This window comes from Helianthus annuus, chromosome 7 (assembly GCF_002127325.2).
Source record: "Helianthus annuus cultivar XRQ/B chromosome 7, HanXRQr2.0-SUNRISE, whole genome shotgun sequence".
Classification (NCBI taxonomy): Eukaryota; Viridiplantae; Streptophyta; class Magnoliopsida; order Asterales; family Asteraceae; genus Helianthus; species Helianthus annuus.
Window position 1 is genome coordinate 30,820,646 of NC_035439.2, and position 26,621 is coordinate 30,847,266.

Here is a 26,621-nt window from a genome sequence, read left to right on the forward strand (position 1 = left end):
AACATATTATCCAAGAGATTAACATATGTTGGAGGATATTGTCTATAACCCACAAGTAACTACAGAAAACATTTCACAACTTCACAAGTTGCAAAACTCTCTTTTCTTCCTCCCTCTAGTCTCTGCTTAAACTCACACACACAACCCATCCATTTTCATTCATCATTCGACCATTATCTAGCAATATTAAGGTGTAAGAAGCACTATAAGGAAGCTAGGAACTCTCGAAAGTTGAAGGATCTCTCATACAAGCTTTTATCCACCTCTTTTTCATCTTGTGATCATCCCTAGCCTTGAGCTGGTAGTAAGATCATTCTACACCTTGTTTTACATCTTATTTTGTTGGATAAAAGAGGATACAAGTTGATAATCTTGAAGAACACTATGAATCTTGAACATGAAACTTAAACATAAGACTAAAATCATAGAAATCATGTTGTTTAAGTGTTGTTATGTTTGTTGATTGTTGATATCTCACGTTTATGATGTTAAACATCATATGATTCTTGCTAGATAGTGATTAAAGAGATGGTCTAGCAAGGTGAGAGGATGATTATGTTAAGATCAAAGTAATCATCCATATGTAAATCATGAACTTAAAGTGTAAGTTGTTTTTCTTAAATAATGATGATCAACGTGAATATATAGTCTTGTAAATCTATGATTTCAAGAATGATTTTTCAAGAAACCAAGTTAAAAATACAAGATTTACCTAAGCTTAGTTCTTAAAGAAATTAACCATGTTTTTAGTGGTTAAACAAGTGTAGAAACATATATGTAACAAGAAAAATTCAAGAAGAAACATTTTTAGAAAAATGATTTACAAGTTGTAAAGAATTAATTTCTTCAAAAAGGATGTCTGAGTCAAATCTAGGTCACTAGAAAGGCGGAAACAGTCTATTAACCTTGAATCGGTGTTAGAATGTGAGTAGAAGCAGAGAAATACTCTTTAAACTGGTTTTCCATTGATATAAAACGTTTTTACATGCAGAGAATTCGGCAGCACTTCGTGACAACTTTTACCCGAATGTTACAAATGAAAAACCCAACATGCCTATTTATAGGCATACCAGTTCGCATGGAATAGACATGTCACTTCGCATGAATTGGTCAATTACCAGTTCGTGCGATCTGGCCTTATAAACACCACTTCGTGCGAACTGGTACAAAACACATAAAATTACATTTTTAACCCTATTACATGCTACAGACACGACTTAGACTGATGACGTAGGCGATAGACATTGTGCACCAACAAACTCCCCCTTGGATATTGCCGTAGTCTTCAGTCAGCATGTCTTCAAAAACTTTCTTAACATAGACTTGAACTTCTCTTCTCTTTGCTTCGGTTTCTTCAGCAACAACTTTCTGAGCTTTTCATTCTCTTCAACAGCTCTCTTTTCCTCTTCAGCTAATCTTTGCACAACCGTATATCTTGCAATCTTGTCTTTCTCCTCATGTTCCTTTCTTGTCTTTTCAGCTTTCAGAGCCTCTTCTTTTTCAACCTTTCTCCACTTTGACGACCATGCATTTTCAGAATTTATTCCTTTCTGAAAACATATTGTTGCAACTTTTTGAAACTGCAAGGCTTGATCTTTGTCTTTAGCTTTGTACCCAATCTTATTCACAAACAAACTGTAACACCTCGTAAATTTATGTCCAATAATGTATCGACACGTGTCATGAGCTTTAAACGTGTAAAAGATTACGTATGAAGGACTAAAGTTGACAAACAGAGAAAGTATGTGAATAAATGTGTTCAAAATGTCAACAATGGATAAATATACTTTAAAATAACCCTACACAATGTTTATACCCTTAAACGAATAAATCATGGATCATACGAAGCTAATTGTAAAAGAAAGTGAGGAATTACAAACTACAGGGGTTAAATGTGTCAACTTGTTTAAAGTATACCTCTGAGTGACCTTTTAGCAAACCTGAAGCTTTGTAACGATAAATTATGCTCACTAGAATGTGTGATAAAAATTTCACAAAGTTTCGTTATCGTATGAGAAAGTTATGATAAAATTCGTGTACGAGGGGTTAAAAGCGTCAACATTGAAATCTAAGGCTTTTCTGGTGATCACAAAGTTAACCAAGGACTTACCAATGTTTAAATATGTGATGGAGCCCTTAAAAGTAAAGTTAAAGGGACAAAAATACAAGAACAAGACTTAAAACCACGTTTAAAAGGAATAGGGGCTGAATTGCAAATAAGTGAAACTTGTTTGGCTGGTTCTGGAAGGCCAGGCGGCCCGCGTAAGAATGCCTTAGAGGCTTACGCGGCCCGCGTGAGCATGCCAGCGACAGAAAACACCTGCAGGTGTCTGTCCATGCCTGTTAACCGACTTAAAACCTTGTTTCATTATACCAGGGACTCCCCCACTGGTATTTCATGCACTAGGGACAGTTGGGACCATCTTGTAACACTTGTAGACTTGCATGGCAAGATCTAATGGCACCAAATTCACTATAAAAGAACCCACTTAGTTACAAAAATTCACACTTCATTTGCAAACATTCACAACTTCATTTCTGGAGCTCCTCTGATCAGCAACAAGCTTCCTTAGGATCCCTAGGCGTGCTTAGGACTCTTGTAAGTGTCCTTAACCTTCTTTAATTCAGTTTAGCTTAGTTAATTAGCTTAAAGTCAAACCGTCGTAGTTAAGGTTTGACTTCGTCATTAATCTTAATATGTCTAGTCAAATTTCAAATTGAAAGTACCTATGAGTTGTAATTATGTGGGCAATAAACCCTCAAAAGGGCACCCTCTGGTTCCCACTCTAACTAGGTCAATTGTCGGGTCAAAGTTAATCCTAAAAAGTCAACAAAAAGCTTATTTTCAAATTAATGTATAATTAGCAATGTAGAAGCCATGCAACCTATTTTATCATTAATATAACTTGGTAATTAATGTAAGAACATGTCTAAACATGTTCACCCTGACAATTTTCAGTTTAAGCTCAGTTCGGAACCGAAGATCGCAAAAGAAGACTTTTGCTTTGACTTTTAGTTCTGACCCATTTGAGCATAGTTTAGAAATTCCTTAGAGCTTATTTAGGACTAGGTTTCATGTTAGTATAACCCTCTGAGATTATACAACTTGATTCATTAGTTATCTGATTCACATGCATGTTTCCGTTAATTGCTTAAATGTTGACTATTATGCCCATATGACCTTAAAACGTGATTTTTGAAAATATAAAAGAGTAGATACCTTGGATATTGATTTATAAGCTTGTACCTAAAATTTGACATCAGTTTGAGGTATAGATTAAGAGTTATGCTCATTAGCGTAATTAGAAAACTATTTAGTAATTAAATAGCGTAATTAACATATAGCCTATCTAAACCCAAATTTTGATACCAAACTTTATACCCACTGATGTAAAATAATATTTCAGGACTTTTGGAGATTTTTAATTATTTTTAGGCTGAGCATAACCTAGAGTTCTAAGCTTAATTCGGTAGTTGTCGGTTTTGCCCTTTTAGGCTATAAAATGAGTTTTACAAATCCTTTTGGTACCAAACCTTTTTCTACTGATCCAATATGATAAATAGAATATTTTAAGCCTTCTGAAATAATAAAAAGATCATCTTTTCTTATAAAACCCAAAACTCGCTTAAAATCACCTTTTTACGCGTTTTAAGCGCATAGTATGTATTAAAACCATTTTAGATACATAAGATTTGATACCTACTGATGTTTTAAGTAAACTTTCATATTCTAGTAGTAAGTAAAAGTTTTGAAGTCAGATTCCAGATTTGACCTTTAAACCTAAGGTGAAATTACCAAAATGCCCTTTCGGTGCATAGTATGGTTAGAAATGATAAATTTCACATATAGGTTATGCCCTACTGATATAACTTAGTAAATTAAGTTTTTTTACTGATTACATCAGACCCGAAACTCAGATTTATATTTAAACTCTTTTATAACCTTTAAATGACCAAAATGCCCTTACGAGGCTTAATTTGAGTTTAAATTCATATGGGGCATAATAGAAGATATCTTACTGATGTCACAACATATTTAAGTCAAATTAACTTAGGAAACCTGTATATGTCTCTTATGGTTACCCGTTACGCATTAATCGCGTTCGGTTCGGTTTATGTAACTAGTTTCATAAATTGACCAAAACGGGTCAAACCTTATCATTTTTGTCTCAAAATCCAGAATGTGTTTAGTTTAACCATATTATACAAGTCTCCAAACTTGTCGAGTCTAAACCACATTCTATTCCGGTCTTCGCTTAATCATGTGTTTTAAACCGTATCTTTCTTTAAAACTAATTGGTCTAAGTTTAGGCTTAATTAAAGACCTGTTAGGAATCTAATAGGTTATTATAAACCTTTGTTCCAGAATAGGAGACCCGGTAAAAGCTACGTGCACTTGCTTATTGTGGTTATTACTTGCAAAGGTAAATACTTTTAACTTATTTTCCCTATACGGGCTTGGGATACGGTATATAAAATACCGCTTGGTCGGGCATTGAATCTTTAATTGTATGATGGTTAATTCATTGAAATGACCCATTTAAATTTTTTTGTTTGCTTATAACCTTTGGGGGGTTAATGACCATATCCCGGATATCCTTGGTATCATTCATAGAATGGCCACGACCTTAACACACGGGTGTAGGCGTACACCCGTCAGTGCATTTATAATTAATAAGGTATAACCGCCGGTTACGAGAATAACTCGCCGCGGGACTATACCATGTGGTGTGTCTATTAATCTTTAACCCCGTAGTCAACCGGGCTACTGAACGTATAACGACCATGTAATTCTTTTACAAGTTTTCAAAATGAGTTAGCTAAATTGTATTTACCAGTGTAAACTGACGTATTTTCCCAAAAAGGCTAAGTGCAGGTACTAAATGAAATAGGCTGGCCTCTCCTTAGCATCAATAAGAGTCTTGCAAGCTTGGATGCGTTTATGTCTGTTGAACTATGTTTCTTTCTCTATCTTGATCCGCCTGTGGATATTATTCAACCATGTTGTGATACTCAATATTACACTTTTATTCGGTTGAAATAAATCTATCTTTTGCTTCCGCTGTGCATTTAAATTTGTGTTGTTTGACTATGATGATATCAACTACGTCACGATACTCCCCACCGGGCCCACCGGTAATACGTGGAAATATCGGGGTGTGACAGGTTGGTATCAGAGCCAACACTGAGTGAATTAAACACTAGCCTTTTGTGTTTAATCTCAGTACACAAATTGCACATTCCTCGATCCTCGAGTCTAGACAAATAACATAGGACAAACTCTGTTTTGTTTTATTTATTTTTTTGTCTTTTTATATATTTCTTGTTGTTATCTTTATTTATGTTGACAGGTTTAAAAATGCCACCACGATTCAGAAAAGGTAGACGCATGGCCCTAGTGACAGGCCATGATCACGAGGTCGGACCTTCCCACCGGCGCACGCCATCCATCACCATGAGCACCAGTCCCCAAGAACTTTGGAGGACTTACATTGAACCAGGGAGGCGATCTGTCTCTCTCAGCTCATCACCATCCTACCTTCACTCCTTTGGGCTTCAGTCTGAAAATGAGCCCAACAACCCGCAACCTTCATTCATACCTCTTCAGCGATCCAATTCGCACCATTCTTTTGGCGACCCCACTCCTGTTTTCCAGAGCCGGTTCAACCCGGCTAACTACGTTCAAGAACCAGTGGGTTTTAACCCATTGGGACTAGAGGACCATTTCTCCAGCGACAATGCCATGGATATGGACGAGGACACCGACCCTGCAGAGCCACCGTCCAGAACCCCGAACCACCCCATCGAAATCTCTGATGGGTCTTCCTTTCATGGATCACATTACCGTGGTCCTGACAGCTACCAGGCGAGATTCCCCCAGTACGAATGGTATTTTACACCTTCGTACCACTCCTCGCCCCACCAGCAGCAGCAGCAGGATCCTTCTGAGGATTCTCGATTCGTGGCAGTTACTCCGCCACCACCACCACCCGTTGAGAAACCGCCTCTGGAGCCACCGAGGTGGAGAAGATTAAACGCACGGATGTCTGTGCGAGGAGGAGTTCGCATCAGCACTCCTCAACCATCAAGTGTCAGCCACTACCCGCCACTCCATGAAGACCCGCAGATGGGTGGGCCTTCAAACCCCGTCTTGGAAGCGGACTCTGCGCCTGTCGCGCCACCGTTGGGTTTCGATAACCCAATTCCTGCATACGCCGGTTCAGCGGCGTACACCCCTTTGAGCAGCCGGCCCACACAAACTACAACTATGAGGATGTAGATCCTTATCAGGCAGCATGGGACTACAATGCTCTTCACCGTGAAGGGCCCTATGGAGGTCCTTGGACCACTGGTTACCCAACTTATGGGTACCAGCGTCCGCCACCTCCTCAACCTCTGCATCATCAGTCGCCACAGCCGTAGTTAATTCCACCGGAGCGACAACAAGAGGTTCTCGAAAGGTTGAACCAAGTTGAGCGGGAGGTTCAGAGAGACTGCAGGGAACGTAAAGGCTTCTTCAAAGGTTTGGCAGGCCTAATCAAGGGGAAGTCCAAGAGAAGGGATTATTGAAGATCCTTCGTTTTTATTTATGTTGTAATCAGTCCCTGCGTGGACTTTTGTTTCTGTATTCTGTCCTTGCGTGGGCATGTCTTTCTGTATTCTGCCCCTGCATGGGCATGTCTTTCTGTTGACCCCTGCGTGGGTATGTTTGTTTGTTTAGCCCCTGCGTGGGCATGTTATTTTGGTAGAAGTCCCGTTTAGGGAAAAATTGTACTTGTTTAAATTTTTAATGGAATGGTTAGTTTAAATTTTCATATTTATTTTGCATGCATATATATAAAATAAGAAATAAATGAAAAAAACACTCCTATTATAAGATCTATCATTATAATAAAGTTATAAAAATCTAAAAAGGACAAAACCTAGCCCATGTGTCGTTTTAAGACAGGGCCAAGATGGTAGTTCTCAAATTAGATTCAGTTCCATATTAATATCTCAATTTAGGATTTTCTGCATTAAATATTAAAAAGAATCTTAAAGGTAAAACCTAGCCACATGTCGTTCTAGATATGGCCAAGATGGTAATACCTATTTAAAGGATTCAAATCCTTGTTAAGCTCTGTGAACATGTTAACACTCCTGACAAAATGTGATTCGATAAAATCACATAAGTCATCCTAATATTAAATTCTTTCAAATTCTTTTATTATTAAACATCTAGTTGGGATGTAATGCCTAAGGGCTATACTCATTGTCATATAAGACAAAAGACAGTAGTGGTCTTCGACCCCCTGTTAAGAAGAGGTAATAAGTTATAATTAAAACCTCAATACCTTGATCCTATAAGATCATGAATAAAATTTAAGACTGTACATGTGACTTGACCTTTTATGTCATTAAAATTATAACTAGGGATTATAATGAAAATTCTTGAATATATATATATATATATATATATATATATATATATATATGCCTAACAAATTAATCAAAATGGATTCTAAACACCATGATTAATAAATCATCTAGAATGATAAAACTGCTATGGACCTCTGAATAAATTAGAATCGTTATTTTATGTAGCAATCAAGCTACATGGCAGGATCTGACGAAGTCAACAGTCACCCCAAAGATAATCATGATGCCTCCAGGGTCAACATAGCAGGAGCAGAGCTACAAGCATTGATAGACAATGCTGTTACAAGAGCTTTGGATAGGCAATTCTAAGAATCCAGTGGTACACATGTAAGGACCCAGTCTGTACCACACTCTAAACCACCCTCTAGAACTCATACTGCTCACAACAGTAATTCCCATCACTCATCAAACCAAAGGAGTGTTGCATCTCAAAGAATAGTGCTGAATCAAGAACCCCATGATAAGGGTTGCTCCTATAAGTACTTTGTTTCATGCAAACCCAGGGATTTCACTGGGGAGAAAGGGGCTATAGACTGCATGACTTGGTTGGATGAGATGGACACTGTGGTAGATATCAGTGGTTGCGCTGATAAGGATGTAGTGAAATTTGTGTCTCAATCATTCAAAGGGGAGGCACTAGCTTGGTGGAGGTCTTTGATCTAGGCTACAGGGAAAATCCCATTGTACAATATGTCTTGGGAACAGTTTGTCACATTGATCAAGGAGAACTAATGCCCTCAACATGAGGTTGAGAAGATTGAAGCTGATTTCTTGTCTCTGGTTATGAAGAACCTGGATTGTCAAGCCTATCTCACGAGCTTCAACACAATGTCAAGATTGGTTCCTTATCTTGTGACACCGGAACCAAAGTGTAGGACCGATTTTGCGACCGTTCGATTGCGTAACGAACGTTTCACGTGCGGAATCCGTGAACGAACGTGACCGAACACACGATAACGTACTACTAATGTGATTCAATTGCTAAACTTGACGTGTACGGTACAAGAATCACAAATACAATACTTTCTCTCTCTACTTTCTCTCTCTAGAAAGTCTTCTCTCCAAGTCTTCTCCAAATCTTCTATCAAAATCTCTAACTAAAATCATGACATAATTCCCTATTTATATGGTCAAGGCTTTTTAGTGAAAGTTCACATTAATTACAAGTTTGCCACCTTGCCATTTCTATCTAGATACGACATTATGCGCTTGATTCCTTCCGGCTTTTCACTACGACTCGGATTGACGAAGGCGATAGACAATAAATGCATCAACAATCTCCCCCTTGGATATTGCCGTAGTCAATCTCGTAGTGAAACTCGTAGCAACTTGTCTTTCTCTCTCTCTTGAGTTCCTCTTGCTTGAACAGAATCCCGGTGGATTTGTCTTCAGCTTCCGTTGCTCTTTTTCTTCAGACTCTTCAGGCTCCCCCTTTCGTCAAGCTTCCGTGCTTTTGGGATCGACACCTGGGTTTGCGTATCAACAGATTGAATGTTGACGGAATCTTCAGTGAGAGTCTTCAACATGACATTCTCGGATATAGCTTGGTCTTCTTCAGAAATTCTGCCTGGATCTTTCTTTCTTTGGCTATAACTTTCATCAGACTTCCCCTATCACCCTGCTAGGATAGACATCTGGGATTTGTTACCACCATAGAAATTATCTCCTGACTTCTCTCTGTTCAGCTCATCATCTGCATATATCTCAAACACTCTATCACAAACAAATAAAGTTGTGATTCAACTTAATGAATCAACAAATCATTTGAGAATTTTTACAAATTAAACACTAATCACAAATTTGAAACATTTCAATTTCTAATTCAAATTAAAAAAAAATTAATGAATCATTTTAAACATTTCAAATGTCTTAACCAACCTGTATGTTCATCAAGTTTAGCCTTTGAGATTTTGAAAATCAGCTCTTCACCATCAGTTGTCGAAAATCTTTTTGGATTTTTGAAAATATGAAACATAAATGCAAAGACAGAAATTTAAATGCAAAACAAACATATTTTTGTGAGTTTGTGCAAGAGGATCATATCAGTTTTTGAGACACATCACACGCACCGTTAAGCTTTTAGACATTTTAAGTTCTAAACGATTCACGTTGATTGACGATATAGTTGTCCTCTTAAATTTTCATACAATTTTCAATCTATTCAGGATACTATTTAAATGTTTTATGAACTTAGTTCAATTCATGTGTCCCACCTCTTGAATATACTCCCGTATCAAGAATCCCAATATTCAGTCTTACAGGCAAGAATACTACAATGATATCTGTACATAAATTAGGGGAAAAATGCGAGAACTGAGGGATCTCAGGTCAGAACTTCCGTTCAGCAGAGAGATATCAGCTTCGACTTAGCAGTGTGTCCCCTTTAGAGGATCTTTTCAGCTACAACAGATGATTATCAATTTTATTGTCTAATCAACTGAGGGCTTTATGCTATATTTCAAGCATTTTGTGGAAAGTATTAGCCAAGTACTAGGTCAGAACTACGGTTCAGCAAAAGTCCCGGAATAATACCCCAGACATCATAGAGTATAAACACCTAGTATATCAGAATACGAGACCTTTCAAACGAGATTTCAGGGGTTACCTATATATCCAAGTAGTGTTCCCCACGAATTTCACAAGTTTGAAATTTTAGGTTTATATCCCGAATAATTCTACTAAATGTACAAAAACCTATCGTCACATCATCAGTGAGACCGTTTATCACATTTTACATTACATTTCTTTAGCATGCTGTGATAGTCCACTGATTTACTATAATTTCCTCTTTTTTACAACAAAACTCGTTTTTAAATTTTTAATGTTTTTGACATTTTCAAATTTTCTATTTTTTTTAAATTTTTCTCCCCCTAAAATCAAAATATGTTTCAATTTTGATTTTCTGGGAAAATTTGAAACAAACTGTACAAACTTGACAACCTGATGAGAATCACTTCAATTCTCTATCCACCTGGCATAAACAATCAGAACTCCCCTTCACAACAAACTATTTTCCCATTGTGATTTCAAAACACTTAAGTTTGTTTTAATCAAAATGGCTTTTCCGGAAAACTTAGTTTGTTTACCAAACAGTTTAGGTACGGGGTTACTTCATCATCTTGTTTTTCTACACAAAAGTAGGAAAATCCAAGTACAAGTTAATGTCCTTGATTTACCATATGCAGTCCAGAATCCTCTGTACCACTTGTAAAACATTCACAAACACAACCAAACCTCTTTACCGTTTGCATGATTGACGTTACCGAATAAAATTCAAGAAAGATGCCGATTCATGATCCACGATACCATCTTGGGATCTCCGGCAATTCCTGCAAAATCTTCAAACACAGATTTAAAAAGATGCGGATTCATGCTCCACTCTTACAAACCTGGGAGCTCCGGCAAGTCAGGTTTTTCATTTAAAAAGATCCACCCAAGCCCGACCAGTCTTGGGTGTTTTTGACAATTTTTCCTTAACCAATGGCTCTTCTGGCTTTGACGAACCAGAATCATTGCCTGAATGTGGCTTGTCTGACTTTGACCTGTCAGATTCATTGCCGACATGTGGCTCCTTTGTTTCCGAAGAAACAGATTCATCGCCAGAAGGTGCTTATCTGTCTTCAGCACGTCAGATTCATCGCCGGGAAGTGAAAACCTCACTTTCTTCTTCTTCTTTTTATCCTCTTTAGTCCTCAGATTTGTATCTGAAGAATTCATCTTGCTTGACTTTGCAGCCGAGGAAGTTGATTCATCAGAACTCTTAATCGATCTGTCCGGTGAACCCGAGGACAAAATCTTTTCGAGATATTCTCTCGCTTTCTTTCTCTTTTTCCTCAGTCGATCTTTCTGCCCCTGAGAAAGCTTCACTTTTGTTTCTTGATCTTTAGGTTCTTTGACCTTCTGTTCTCTGACGTTTCGGCCCGAAACTTTCAATTCTTTGGGCTTGACAACGACTGGTATCTTCTTTGCCATTTTCTGAGAATTGGCCCTCAATCTTTCATGCGATCTCCTTGGGCAATCTCGGGCAATGTGACCTTTGATATTGCAATTATAGCACCTCCTGGTTTCATAACTCCAGTATTGGCAGTTAACAGCAATGTGTCCGTGATATCCGCAGCTGTAACACACTCTGTTATCGTACCGTATACCACCTTTACACCAAACGCTCAGATCATAGCATTGTCTGGCTTGGTGATATTCCTTCCTCAAGTTTGCTGGATTTGGCTTTTGAGCACTATAGTCTGTCCTGCATCCAACAATTTTTGAATTTTCATTTTCTACTTTTCGTAATTTTTCTTTTTGATTGGATGATCGTACTGATGAGTTTTGTTCTTCATTTTTAAATTTTTGTTTCTGTTCTACACTCTTCTTCACAGGTTTTTGCTTAGAGCATTCTCCCTTTTCAGTCGAGTGCAAAACAGTTTTCTGAAATTTTCCTCTTAATTTTGAAATTGTTTTCTTTTTCTTAATTTTAGCATCAGACTCTGTCTCCGACTCATCTGCTGAATAAAATTTCTCATTTTCATCATCAGTTTTCTCATCACAATCTTCAACTTTGACTTTGTCAAAGTTTGTAACATTTTCACTTATCGGAACTGAATTGATTGGTTTTGGACAGGGAAAATTCAAACTGTCAGATTTAGTCACAAAACCTATCAATTTCTTCTCAAGTTCATCAATTTTGTTCCTCGAATTCTCAGCTTCACTTTCAAGTTGAGATATTCTCCCAAAATGAGACTTGATAGTTTTTTCATTATCATTCTTCAAATTTTCAAGAACAGATTTTTCATTCATCAAAACTTTTATCTGTTCCTGAAATTTTGATTCATTCGCTTTCAGATTCTTGTTTTCAAGTTTAATCCAGAAATCTAAATCTTCTGAAGATTTCTGTTTGCTTTCAAGCTCTTTTACCAACTCTTTGATTTTCTTTTAAGCGCGTTCACCTTCTTTTTCAAGTTCGATAATTTTCTGAAGATGGGAATTTATCATCTTCTGTTTTTCAATGTTGTTTTTACTGAACACATTTCTCCCATCTTCAAGAATTTTCACTTGCCCCTCAAATTCTTGATTTTTCAAAGTCAAACTGTTAAAACCAACCAACAGTTTGTCATTTTCAGCTTTCAACTTCTCACAATTTTCTTTCAGAATAAGAATCTGATTTTCAGCAATGTGCTTCTCGTCTTTCAACTTTTTGACTTTAGATGCCAAACTTGCCATGTCTTTCACGAGTTTGTCATTGTCCGTCTTAAAGTTGTCACACTTAGAGCACACTGTTTCATTCTTCACCGATTCTTCAGCTTTTGGACTTTCTTCTTCCTTTGCTGTGAATGTACCTGCACAGAACATTTTAATGAAATCAAGAGGATTTCCATTATTATCAATATAACAACCTCGTTTGAAATCGTATTTCAGCACATGTTTTGCCCTGATACATTTACCAATCCTTTTGATCATCTCCTCAAACACATCTAAACTCAAATCTAGCACATTACTCTCCAAAACCTTGATTATATCTTTCTTTCTCTTTCTGATTTCAAGTTCATGAGCTTTAAGTTTGCTGATGAATTGATTTAAAGGTAGTTTTGAAAAATTTGAGTCCTCCCTTAAATTTTTCAAACATTCACCCAATTCAATTGGTAATGCATCTGCAAATTTCTCCAATTTCTCAACATTTGACGGATATATCTCATGATCTTTCAGATAATTCAGTAAAACACTATATCGGTCGTTAAGATCATCCAACGTTTCGTCTTTCAGACACACGAAATATTTAAACCTTTTTGCCCATCCATCTTTGCTCACTTTTCTATAACCCTCATCTAGAAATCCGTGATGCCAATCATTAAATCTCTCAAAATAATAATTTTCTTCTTCATCAAACATTTTGATCTCACTTTCTTCGCTAAGTGACTTGATTAAAAAATGTTTTTCGCTCAAAGTTCACACAATTTCAACTTCTTGAAATTTGCCCCTTGTAAAAACACTTCGAATCTCCTGTGAACACACAAACAAATGATTAGTTCAAAAAAAAATCAAACTCTCAAACTAATCAACCAACAAATGAATAAACTTGTGGTAGGGCCTTTGTAATAAAAATGGACGGTGATCAAATAATGTGATTAGCCCGATCTCTTAATGGGGCGGTGCACTTCAATCAACAACAACAACAAGCAATGTAACCGACAACAACAAGTAGTGATCTAAAGATAGTGGGGCGGTGCATCTTAAAGAGCTGCAATTGGGTCACAAAGGTAATGGGGCGGTGGGCTTAAACTTGTGTAATTGGGCCGATATCTAAAGATAGTGGGCGGTTTAACAAAGCTGGATTGAGTCTTGGGCAATGGTGCACATGGGCGGTGTGTTTAACAACTGGGATTGGATCTTTGGGCGGTGGATTAATGAACTGTTGATTGGGCGGTGAATTAAAAACAATGGCCGACAACCTGTAACAGTCACATGAAGTAGGTGACAAAAGAGCGACCCCCAAACCTTTTGAGCGGACCAAAAACTGATCACTTGAGCGGTTCACAAAAAATTTTTGAGCGGTCCACAAGAATTTTTGGAGCGATCCAGAAACTAACTAAAGAGCGATCCAGGAATTTTCTTTTGAGCGATCCACAACAATTCCAAATAAGCGATCCAAATTTCTGACCGAATAAGCGATCCAAAACAATACCTTTCGAGCGGTCCTACTTGTTTGACGTGAATCGGACCGAAAAATCGCGATATCTCCAAAACGGCTTGGAGTTTCGAGCTGAAACTTGGTAGGGTTGTCGATCGGGTCTAAACGCACAACATATCCAAAAATCAGACGAAACGGACCGTATTTACCTGTTCAATTTGATGAAAAACGATGAAAAACGTGAAAAGTAGGTAGAAGATGAAGAAATCAATGAACCCGGATCTGATTTGGCTCTGAAATCTGGTACGAATGATGTGTTTGATCAAGCAATCTTTCTCCTAGCTCTAATACCAATTGTAGGACCGGTTTTGCGACCGTTCGATTGCGTAACGAACGTTTCACATGCGGAATCCGTGAACGAACGTGACCGAACACACGATAACGTACTACTAATGTGATTCAATTGCTAAACTTGACGTGTACGGTACAAGAATCACAAATACAATACTTTCTCTCTCTAGAAAGTTTTCTCTCCAAGTCTTCTCCAAATCTTCTATCAAAATCTCTAACTAAAATCATGACATAATTCCCTATTTATATGGTCAAGGCTTTTTAGTGAAAGTTCACATTAATTACAAGTTTGCCACCTTGCCATTTCTATCTAGATACGGCATTATGCGCTTGATTCCTTCCGGCGTTTCACTACGACTCGGATTGACGAAGGCGATAGACAATAAATGCATCAACACAAAGAGAATAGCTCGTTTCATTGGGGGTTTAGCCCCAGAGATCAAGTCGAGTGTGAAGGCCTCTCGACCAGCTACCTTCCGGTCTGCATCTGATATAGCACTGTCTCTCATTCTAGACGCAGTCAGGCAGAGATCGCTGAGAAACACAGATGCTGAAAAGAGGAAACATGAGGATAACAACTCAAGGCGCTCAGACAAGAAGCATAAGGGAAACAATGACCACAAGAAAGGTTCTGGATCTAAGAAGGATGGTTAGCAGACGGGTGATAAGCCCAAGTGTAAGGTCTGTAGAAGCACCATTTTGGGAAATGCAGGTATGAGTCTAAATCCCAGTCACAGCCAAGGGCATGTGGGATTTGTAAATCTTCAGAGCACAAGACTCTAGAATGCAAGAAGATAAAGGATGCAACGTGCTACAACTGCAACAAGAAAGGGCACATTAAGTCGAATTGCCCAACATTTGCGAAGAAGGCTGAAGAAGGAAAGAAGACCAATGCTAGGGTCTTCTAGATGAACACATAGGAGGCTATCCAGAACGACAGTGTGATAACAGGTACCTTCCTTATTAATGATGTTTATGCAAGAGTGTTGTTTGATTCTGGAGCAGATAAATCATTTGTAGATGATAAGTTTTGTAAATTGTTAAACCTACCTGTTAGAACCCTAAGCATAAAATATGAGGTTGAATTAGCCGATGGCACCATAGAAACCGCATCAATCGTGTTAGAAGGATGTTTCATATCCATTAGGAACCACTCTTTTCCTTTGTCCTAACTTCCTTTGAAGTTAGCCGGTTTTGATATAGTAATAGGCATGGATTGGCTATCCCATAATCAAGCTCAGATTGTGTGCAATAAGAAGCAAGTAGTAGTCAAGACTCCGTCTGGTGAGCCACTTACCATTCAGGGAGATACCCAGTATGGACTGCCTGAGCAAGCGTCTATGCTCAAGGCATCTAGATGTTTGAAGAAGGGTTGTGTCATTTATATGGCACAGGTAACTATTAATGACCAGAAGCCAAAGATCGAAGACATCCCCATCATTTCTGAGTACCCTGAAGTTTTCCCTGAAGAACTACCTGGTTTGCCACCTGATAGGCAAGTAGAATTCAGAATCGACATCATTCCAGGAGCTGCACCTGTTGCAAGGGCACCTTACAGGTTGGCACCAACAGAGATGAAAGAGCTGAGGACTCAACTGGATGATTTGTTGGCGAAAGCTTTTATACGACCTAGTTCATCTCCTTGGGGAGCCCCAATCCTGTTTGTGAAGAAAAAGGATGGATCGATGCGTCTATGCATCGATTATCGCGAGCTTAATAAGGTCACTATCAAGAATAAACATCCTTTGCCCAGGATCGACGATCTATTCGATCAACTGCAAGGAGCAAGTTATTTCTCCAAGATTGACTTGAGGTCAAGCTACCATCAGTTGAAGGTTAGAGATGAAGATGTGCACAAGACTGTGTTTAGGACTCGTTATGGTCATTACGAGTTCCTAGTGATGCCTTTTGGGCTCACTAATGCACCAGCAGCATCCATGGATCTCATGAATCGTGTCTGCAAACCATACTTGGACAAATTTGTTATCGTCTTCATTGACAACATTCTGATTTATTCGAAGAATCAAGCTGAACACGAGAAGCATCTCCATTGCATTCTGAAACTGCTTTATCAAGAAAAGCTCTATGCCAATCTTTCAAAGTGTGAATTCTGGCTTCGCGAAGTCCAATTCCTTGGACACATGGTTAGTGAGCGTGGTATCCAAGTAGATCCCGCTAAGGTTGAAGCTGTCATGAACTGGCAAGAGCCAAAGACGCCTACGGAGATTCGCAACTTTCTAGGACTGGCAAGATACTACATGCGATTTATTGAAAACTTCTCAAGAATTGTAGCACCCCTGACTCTTCTAACCCGAAAGAATAGCAAGTTTAATTGGGGGCCTAAGTAGCAAGAGTCTTTCGATATTCTGAAGCAGAAGTTAAGCAACGCCCCTGTGTTGACGTTGCCTGATGGAATTGACGAATTTGTGGTATATTGTGATGCATCACACACAGGTTTGGGATGTGTGCTTATGCAGAAAGGCAAGGTTATTGCCTATGCTTCACGTCAGATAAAAGTGCATGAGAAGAACTACACCACCCATGACATGGAATTGGGTGCCGTTGTATTCGCACTAAAATTATGGAGGCATTACTTATATGGAACTAAGTGTGTGATCTATTCTGATCACAAGAGTCTTCAACACTTGTTTAATCAGAAGGACTTAAACATGAGGCAGCGACGTTGGATGGAAACTTTGAATGATTATGACTGTGAGATAAGATACCATCCTGAGATAAAGAATAGTTTGAATGAAAGGTTGTTAACTGCGCAGAAGAAAGCTGTTTTGGAAGCTTACTATCCTGATGAAAAGCTAGGAGTAACTGAAGAACAGTTATCCTATGGCAAGGACGGAATCTTAAGGTTAAATGGACGAATATGGGTTCCAATTTATGGAGGACTTCGGGATGTTATCCTCCAAGAAGCCCATAGTTCTAAATATTCCATTCATCCTGGAGCTGATAAGATGTACCAGGACCTGAAGGCAAACTACTGGTGGATAGGCTTGAAGAAGTCTATAGCTGCCTATGTAGCTAAATGTTTGACGTGTGCTCAAGTCAAGGCTGAACATCAGAAGCCGTCAAGTTTGCTACAACAACCTGAACTTCCCACCTGGAAGTGGGAGATGGTGACAATGGATTTCATCACCAAGTTGCCAAAGACAAGGAAAGGAAATGATACTATATGGGTGATAGTAGATAGACCGACTAAGTCAACACATTTCCTACCCATTAAGGACATTTACAGCTCCGACATGCTAGCCCAATTGTTCGTAGATAGAATTGTATCTCTGCATGGCGTGCCAGTGTCTATTATCTCTGACAGAGATACCAGATACACATCACATTTTTGGAAAAGTTTCCAACAGTCTTTGGGCACGCCCTTAAATTTTAGTACGGCTTACCATCCTCAAACGGATGGGCAAAGTGAGCGTACCATCCAAACTTTGGAAGACATGCTTCGTGCATGTGTGATTGACTTAGGTGGTAGTTGGGATAACCACCTGCCATTGATCGAGTTCTCCTATAACAATAGCTACCATACAAGCATTCAGGCTGCGCCTTTTGAGGCATTGTATGGTAGGAAATGCAGAACGCCTATTTGTTGGGCAGAAGTAGGGGAAGCTCAATTATCAGGTCCTGACATATTCTTTGAAACAACGGACAAGATTGTCCAAATTCGTGACCGCCTGAAAGCTGCCAGGGATAGGCAGAAAAGTTATGCTGATAAAAGGCGAAAACCTCTAAAGTTTGAGGTTGGTGATAAGATTCTGCTTAAAGTATCACCCTAGAAGGGAGTGATGCGACTTGGTAAGAAGGGTAAGTTAAGCCCAAGGTATATAGGACCATTCAAGATCATCGAATGTGTAGGATCAGTGGCTTATAAGTTGAACTTACCTGAAGAGCTCAATGGTATTCACAATGTATTCCACATCTGCAATCTGAAGAAATGTTTAGCAGACGAATCGCTAGTCATACCACATACAGATGTGCACATAGATGAGAGCTTGAAATTTGTGGAAAAACCATTGTCGATTGAGGATCGACAGGTTAAGAAGCTTCGGAGGAAGCATGTGCCTATTGTAAAGGTTAAATGGGATGCCCGCAGAGGTCCCGAGTACACATGGGAGGTAGAGTCCACAATGAAAGAAAAAATACCCTTATTTATTTCAGTAAATCTCGAGGTCGAGATTTCTTTTAAGGGGGTGAGGATGTAACACCTCGTAAATTTATGTCCAATAATGTATCGACACGTGTCATGAGCCTTAAACGTGTAAAAGATTACGTATGAAGGACTAAAGTTGACAAACAGAGAAAGTATGTGAATAAATGGGTTCAAAATGTCAAAAATGGATAAATATACTTTAAAATAACCCTACACGATGTTTATACCCTTAAATGAATAAATCTTGGATCATACGAAGCTAATTGTAAAAGAAAGTGAGGAATTACAAACTACAAGGGGTTAAATGTGTCAACATGTTTAAAGTATACCTCTGAGTGACCTTTTAGCAAACCCGAAGCTTTGTAACGATAATTATGCTCACTAGAATGTGGAATAAAAATTTCACAAAGTTTCGTTATCGTATGAGAAAGTTATGATAAAATTCGTGTACGAGGGGTTAAAAGCATCAACATTGAAATCTAAGGCTTTTTGGGTGATCACAAAGTTAACTAAGGACTTATCAATGTTTAAATATGTCATGGAGCCCTTAAAAGTAAAGTTAAAGGGCCAAAAATGCAAGAACAAGACTTAAAACCACGCTTAAAAGGACCAGGGGCTGAATTGCAAATAAGTGAAACTTGTTTGGCAGGTTTTGGAAGGACAGGCGGCCCGCGTAAGAATGCCTTAGGGGCTTACGCGGCCCGCGTGAGCATGCCAGCGACAGAAAACACCTGGAGGTGTCTGTCCAGGCCTGTTAACCGACTTAAAACCTTGTTTTCTTATACCAGGGACTCCCCCACTGGTATTTCATGCACTAGGGATAGTTGGGACCATCTTGTAACACTTGTAGACTTGCATGGCAAGATCTAATGGCACCAACTTCACTATAAAAAACCCACTTAGTTGCAACAATTCACACTTCATTTGCAAACATTCACAACTTCATTTCTAGAGCTCCTCTGATCAGCAACAAGCTTCCTTAGGATCCCTAGTCGTGCTTAGGACTCTTGTAAGTGTCCTTAACCTTCTTTAATTCAGTTTAGCTTAGTTAATTAGCTTAAAATCAAACCGTCGTAATTAAGGTTTGACTTCGTCAATAATCTTAATTTGTTCAGTCAAATTTCAAATTGAAATTACCTATGAGTTGGTAATTATGTGGGCAATAAACCCGCAAAAGGGCTACCTCTGATTCCCACTCTAACTAGGTCAATTGTCGGGTCAAAGTTAATCCTAAAAAGTCAACAGAAAGCTTATTTTCAAATTAATGCATAATCAGCAATGTAGAAGCCATGCAAGCTATTTTATCATTAATATAACTTGGTAATTAATGTAAGGACATGTCTAAACATGTTCACCCCGACAGTTTTCAGTTTAAGCTCGGTTCGGAACCGAAAGTCAAAAAAGAAGACTTTTGCTTTGACTTTCAGTTCTGACCCATTTGAGCATAGTTTAGAAATGCCTTAGAGCTTATATAGGACTAGGTTTCATGTTAGTATAACCCTCTGAGATTATACAACTTGATTAATTAGTTATCCGATTCACATGCATGTTTCCGTTAATTGCTTAAATGTTGACTATTATGCCCATATGACCTTAAAACATGATTTTTGAAAATATAAAAGAGTAGATACCTTGGATACTGATTTATAAGCTTGTACCTAAAATTTGACATTAGTTTGAGGTCTAGATTAAGAGTTATGCTCATTAGCGTAATTAGAAAACTTTTTAGTAATTAAATAGCGTAATTTGCATATAGCCTATCTAAACCCAAATTTTGATACCAAACTTTATACCCACTGATGTAAAATAATATTTTGGGATTTTTGGAGATTTTTATTTATTTTTAGGCTGAGCATAACCTAGAGTTCTAAGCTTAATTCGGTAGGTGTCGGTTTTGCCCTTTTAGGATATAAAATGAGTTTTACAAATCCTTTTGGTACCAAACCTATTTCTACTTATCCAATATGATAAATAGAATATTTTAAGCCTTCTGGAATAATAAAAATATCAGCTTTTCTTATAAAACCCGAAAATCGCTTAAAATCACCTTTTTACGCGTTTTAAGCGTATAGTATGTATTAAAACCATTTTAGATACATAAGATTTGATACCTACTGATGTTTTAAGTAAACTTTCATATTCTAGCAGTAAGTAAAAGTTTTGAAGTCAGATTCCAGATTTGACCTTTAAACCTAAGGTGAAATTACCAAAATGCCCTTTCGGTGCATAGTATGGTTAGAAATGATAAATTTCACATATAGTTTATGCCCTACTGATATAACTTAGTAAATTAAGTATTTTTACTGATTACATCAGACCTGAAACTCAGATTTATATTTAACCTCTTTTATAACCTTTAAATGACCAAAATGCCCTTACGAGGCTTAATTTAAGTTTAAATTCACATGGGGCATAATAGAAGATATCTTACTGATGTCACAACATATTTAAGTCATATTAACTTAGGAAACCTGTAGATGTCTCTTATGGTTACCCGTTACGCATTAATCGCGTTCGGTTCGGTTTATGTAACTAGTTTGCATAAATTGACCAAAACGGGTCAAACCTTATTATTTTTGTCTCAAAATCCAGAATGTGTTTAGTTTAACCATATTATACAAATCTCCAAACTTGTCGGGTCTAAATCACATTCTATTCCGGTCTTCGCTTAATCGTGCGTTTTAAACCGTATCTTTCTTTAAAACTAACCGGTCTAAGTTTAGGCTTAATTAAAGACCCGTTAGGAATCTAATAGGTTATTATAAACCTTCGTTCCAGAATACGAGACCCGGTAAAAGCTACGTGCACTTGCTTATTGTGATTATTACTTGCAAAGGTAAATACTTTTAACTTATTTTCCCTATACGGGCTTGGGATACGGTATATAAATACCGCTTGGTCGGGCATTGAATCTTTTGTTGTATGATGGTTAATTCATTGAAATGACCCGTTTAAATTGTTTTGTTTGCTTAAAACCTTTGGTGGGTTAATGACCATGTCCCGGATATCCTTGGCATCATTCATAGAATGGACACGACCTTAGCACACTGGTGTAGGCGTACACCCGTCAGTGCATTTATAATTAATAAGGTATAACCGCCGGTTACGAGAATAACTCGCTGCGGGACTATACCATGCCTGTGGATATTATTCAACCATGTTGTGATACTCAATATTACACTTTTATTCGGTTGAAATAAATCTATCTTTTACTTCCGCTGTGCATTTAAATTTGTGTTGTTTGACTATGATGATATCAACTACGTCACGATACTCCCCACCGGGCCCACTGGTAATACGTGGAAATATCAGGGTGTGACACAAACACTCTATATCCTTTGCTGAGCAGTTCACAATCCACATGGGATCATAAAGATGAATATATCTAACTTTATTTTCAACTTTGTATGTGATCACTGCTTCAGTAGACATGCAACTGTAACCCGACATAAGAATCTTTCATGAAAGTTTTGCTCCATCTTCGGCAATGGAATAGTCTTTATCACTCTGGGCTTTTTGATCTGCAAGATTGTTTCTTCTATGCCTGTAACTAGATCTATCCTCTTTACTTTCTTCGGATAATGAGGTTTCTAGTGTTTAAAATCTTTGAAAGCTTCAAACTTCATTAGGCCCCATGTAGGCATATCGCGTTCCCTGACTGGATAAGACAATGTTCTAACTTTGGGTATTTCTTCAACGTCCCACCAAGGCAGAGACATAATGTCTTGAATATACTAGAAGTACTGAACACCAAACTCTCTTCGAATTGCATACGCATTCACTTGTGGCAAATACCCCTAACTGATGATATCACCAAGAGAAACTTCTCTATCTCTTTTGTAATACTTCAGCGGTCTTTTGAACTTTATTTTAGTGTTTTTTCTAAACCATTTCTTACGCTCTTCGCGCTGTTCATCTTTTGACATTTCACTAAAGCTTTTATTCTTTACACTCTCAGCAACTTTCCTTCGCAACACATCTTCATTAGCTTGACTGAAGAATTCAGCAAGCGTTGGAAAGCTAGAAGTATCAACGTGAACGTTCTCAGACTGATCTTCGTCACTCCAGTCTTCTACTTCAACCCTGTCGTAATTATCAGCATCTTCTACGTATTTGTACTGGTATTCAGGCTGCTGATTGATGTCAAACTTATTCAACTCTTCTTCAAAATCAAACTTGAATTCATTTTCATCAACATGTGTCATCTTTACGATCTCAGCTAAAGTATAAGTGTGCAGAATTTCACCTTCCTCTACTCCATGTTCAAGACGTAGAATAAATCTTGTAACATGATCAATGTTCTCATCAACATTCTTTGCATCATCATGCTCCCCCTCACCATTTGCATTCTCAGGCTCTTCGTTTGTATCATCATGAAGATATTCATCAATCTTTTCTTCATTAGACGTTTCAGTGACTTTTATGCCTGTAGTACCTTGATCATCGTCATCATTGCCGTCATCATCATCATCACCAAAAGCAGAATAAACATCATCTGCATCATCTTTCAAAACATCTTCATCATGTTCTTCATCTTCTTCATCATCTTCATCATCTTCATCATCGTCAAACTCACCAGATACTGAAGATATCGGACAAGGATTAAGAATAGACGTTTTTGGATCTATTGTTGGCTCAGACACAACAATTACCCTTTCAGTCACTTCAACAACACCTTCAACTGAAACACCTTTACCCTTATTTTTCATTTCAGCTTCTATTTCAGCTTTACGTCTGACTTCCTCAAGCTCGATCTCTTCAAATCTTTGTTCGATTGGCTTTCCAATCAAATTTTCTAACACTTTCTTCCTCATATATGCTTCATGTTCTTTCATAGCGTTGTTGGCTTCCAACTCTTTGTTTTTCAGCTTGAAGTATTCATTCTGTTCATCTCTTCGAGCTTTTTCTTCTTCTAACTTTGCTATACGAACTTTTAAAATATCAATGTCTGCTTGATTTTGCTTCAACCTTCTTTAATAAAGATGAATTCTCCGATTCAACAGACTTACACGATCTTCTAACTTCTTTTTCTCAACTAACACCTCTTCCACTTTCTTTTGTAATTTCTTCACAACATCATCAGTTACAAAGTTAAAATCTTCAATGTCTTCAAGAGCCTCTGGAATATGTGGAAAATCTTTAAATCCAGACGATCCAGGAGTCGTTTGAACTGGTGGTTGTGTGGTTGGTGGAGTTCGTAGGATGTGTGGTGAAGTTATAACAGGTTGTTCATGAATTGGTGTAGAAATACGAAGTTGTGGTGATGATTGTGGTGATTGTACATGTTGTGGTGATGGTTGATGTGGTGGTGATGGTTGTTTTGGTGGTGATTGTTGTGGTGGTGGTGATTGATGTGGTGGTGAAGATGGTTGTGGTTCAGCTTGTGGTTCTGGTGGTGGTGATGTTGGTTGTTATGTGGTTCTTGGACATGCTTTGATTTCAGCTTGATTTTCAACTTTCGCACTATAGGAGATACGACGCGTTTTCTTGACGTGGATTTCTTCCTACCTCAAAAGGTGGTGTCTGTACATCCTGAACATGTTCTGGTGATGGAACATACGCTTCATCATCATCGACTGCACTCTTCTTTCGTTTCCTTTTTATCAATCTATCTCTTGGATCATAATTTTCTCTTATCCATCGTTCAGCTTCAGCATCAATATCACTTTCTTCAGGATCAGAAGAACACTTTTCTTTATCATCACCTACCTTCTCACCAGCTGCTTCCCCACCTTCCACAGTAACATTAATATCTCTCATCAACTGTTCCATTACAGGAGATAGTTGTTCTTGATCTCTTTCAGCATCAGCTTCTGTTTCATCTTCCTCTGGTTCATCGACCCGCAACGTTTCGACAACTTTCTTCTTACGCTTTTTCTGCGGTTGTGAAGACGAACCTTCTTCAGCTTGAGCTTTAGGAGTTCTCATTCTACTCCTTTTCTTCTTTTCTTCTTTTGTAAACCATTCATTTCGTGTTTCCTTGAATTCTGCTAACTTTGTTAATTCATCTGCAGCACTCTTTTCTTTCATCTCTTCATCATTCCTCCATTTCAGATGATTGACAGGATCTGGATCTTCGTAGTTAGCATCTTTGATAAATCCAAAGAATTTTGTCTTTGTCTTTGGTTCTGGCCAATGTTTGTGATACTTGGATAATCTGATCAACGTCTCATTATCCATGTGATTCAAAACCAATAGATCATTATCTTCATCTTTCACAAGATCCGGATAAGCATGATCAAGCATCTTTTGTACAAATCTCGGATACATCTAGGTTCAACTTTTAGGAGTAATATTCTCTTTCATATAATGGAAAACGATTCTTGAAAAGTTATACTTTTTGTTCAACACTAACGCAGTTACCATACACATCTGGTAATCTTTCATAACGTCATAACCACCCTTCCTGTGACTAAGTGCATGAACAATTGAATGAATGAAGAACTTGTATGGCTTTGTGAAACATGCTTTCAAGTAGTTTGCGTTGTTCAACAGACCACTGTATCCCATTCTCAACATGCAACCCTTAACCATTCTCTCTGGAAACCTTGTTGGTGAATTTTCATCATCAGGAAAATCTAGCACTTCACGGACAAGTTGTTCATTGATTATGATTGTTTTATCTTCACCATCTAAGCTCACACTTGAAGTTATGACATCGCTCTCTTCATCGTACGTAGCATTTTTCTAGAAATGAGCGATATAAGATCTGAAAACACTATGCTGATTCGTCAATGCCTTTTGGATAGGTAAACGCTTCATGAATTCCAGAATATCCTTGAATACAGCCATCTTAGGAAGCTTTTCATCATAGACACAACAAATGTTGTGTGACGGATCAAAACAATCGAAGCCTGAAACATTCAGCAGAAACACAAGTTAAACACTTTTGAACATTTTTCAAAATAAACACATTTCACACGAATTGGCATTTCATGCGAATTGGTCATTTTCAAGCGGTCTGACATTTCACACGAATTGACCTTTTTCAAATGAAATGGATTTCAAACAATGTGGATTATTTCAAACAAATTGGTGTTTAAACGATATGAATAGTTTCAAACGAATTGGTGTTTCAAACGAGATGGACATTTCAAACGAATTGGTGTTTCAAACGAAATGGCCAATTCGTATGAAATGGTCATCATCACTTCGCTTGAAACTCATCCATGAACAGTGATTTGCTAGTTGATTAAAACATGTTTTGATTGTGAAACTGAAACCATATCTCTGTTTTACAATGAATTCCGAACACACTGATGTGATTATCGTTCATTTTAGTCCACAAACAAACCTAGATCTAAAATCAAAGTTCCGTTCATCGAAGTTCATGCGATTTCCTAAGATCTGATTCAAATTAACAACTTGTATGATAAAATTGATGATTTAGATCTGAGCTATATCACATTTCGATCACACTGATATGTTTTATATTCATTTTGATCCACAAATTCATCCTAGATCTAAGTTTCAGAGATCTGTTCTTCCGAGTTCAATCGATTTCATGAGAACTGGTTCAAATAAACGTTAATCCCTACCTTTCCCATGTTATAAGTTGAGCAAACCAACTTATAAACAGATTCCGATCAATAGTTTAACAAGATTTCTGCTTGAAATCGATGAAATCTTCAAATCGCCTCAGATCGCTTTGAGAAAAGTGTTTGATACGAAGTGGTGGAAATGGAGCTTTCCAACGATCTGGAGTCCCCTTTATATAGAGGGAGCCACTTCGCCTGAATTGAACATTTGAGGCGGTGTGACCATTTCACACGAATTGGTAATTTGAAACGAACTGGCCAATTGTTAAAACTCTCTGACCACTTCGTGCGAAATGGTCATTTCGTGTGAACTTTTGATATTTTCAAGTTTTTTTTTCAAATTTTTATCTTTTTGATTATTTTAAACTATTTACCACACACACAGTTAATCAAGTCCAAGTTAATGACCCTGATTAATTGTTTTGCCTACCAAATCCAATTCAATGACCTTGGCTGACCAAATTATGATCTTGCTGACATTTTCAAACATAATTAAGTTCAAATTAATGAACTTTTAAACATTTTG

General features: G+C 37.8%; 1 protein-coding gene across 1 annotated transcript; it reads right to left on the minus strand.

Moving 5' to 3' along the window:
• Positions 1-1,289: 1,289 nt before the first annotated feature.
• Positions 1,290-24,827, minus strand: LOC110901653 (flagellar attachment zone protein 1-like). The gene is made up of 5 exons (XM_022148463.1): positions 24,066-24,827; positions 23,567-23,623; positions 23,134-23,473; positions 22,446-23,052; positions 1,290-1,635 (listed from the first exon to the last, which is right to left on the minus strand). The coding sequence occupies exons 1-5, from the start codon at positions 24,825-24,827 to the stop codon at positions 1,290-1,292; spliced, it is 2,112 nt and encodes a 703-aa protein (XP_022004155.1).
• Between the last annotated feature and the right edge of the window lie 1,794 nt (positions 24,828-26,621).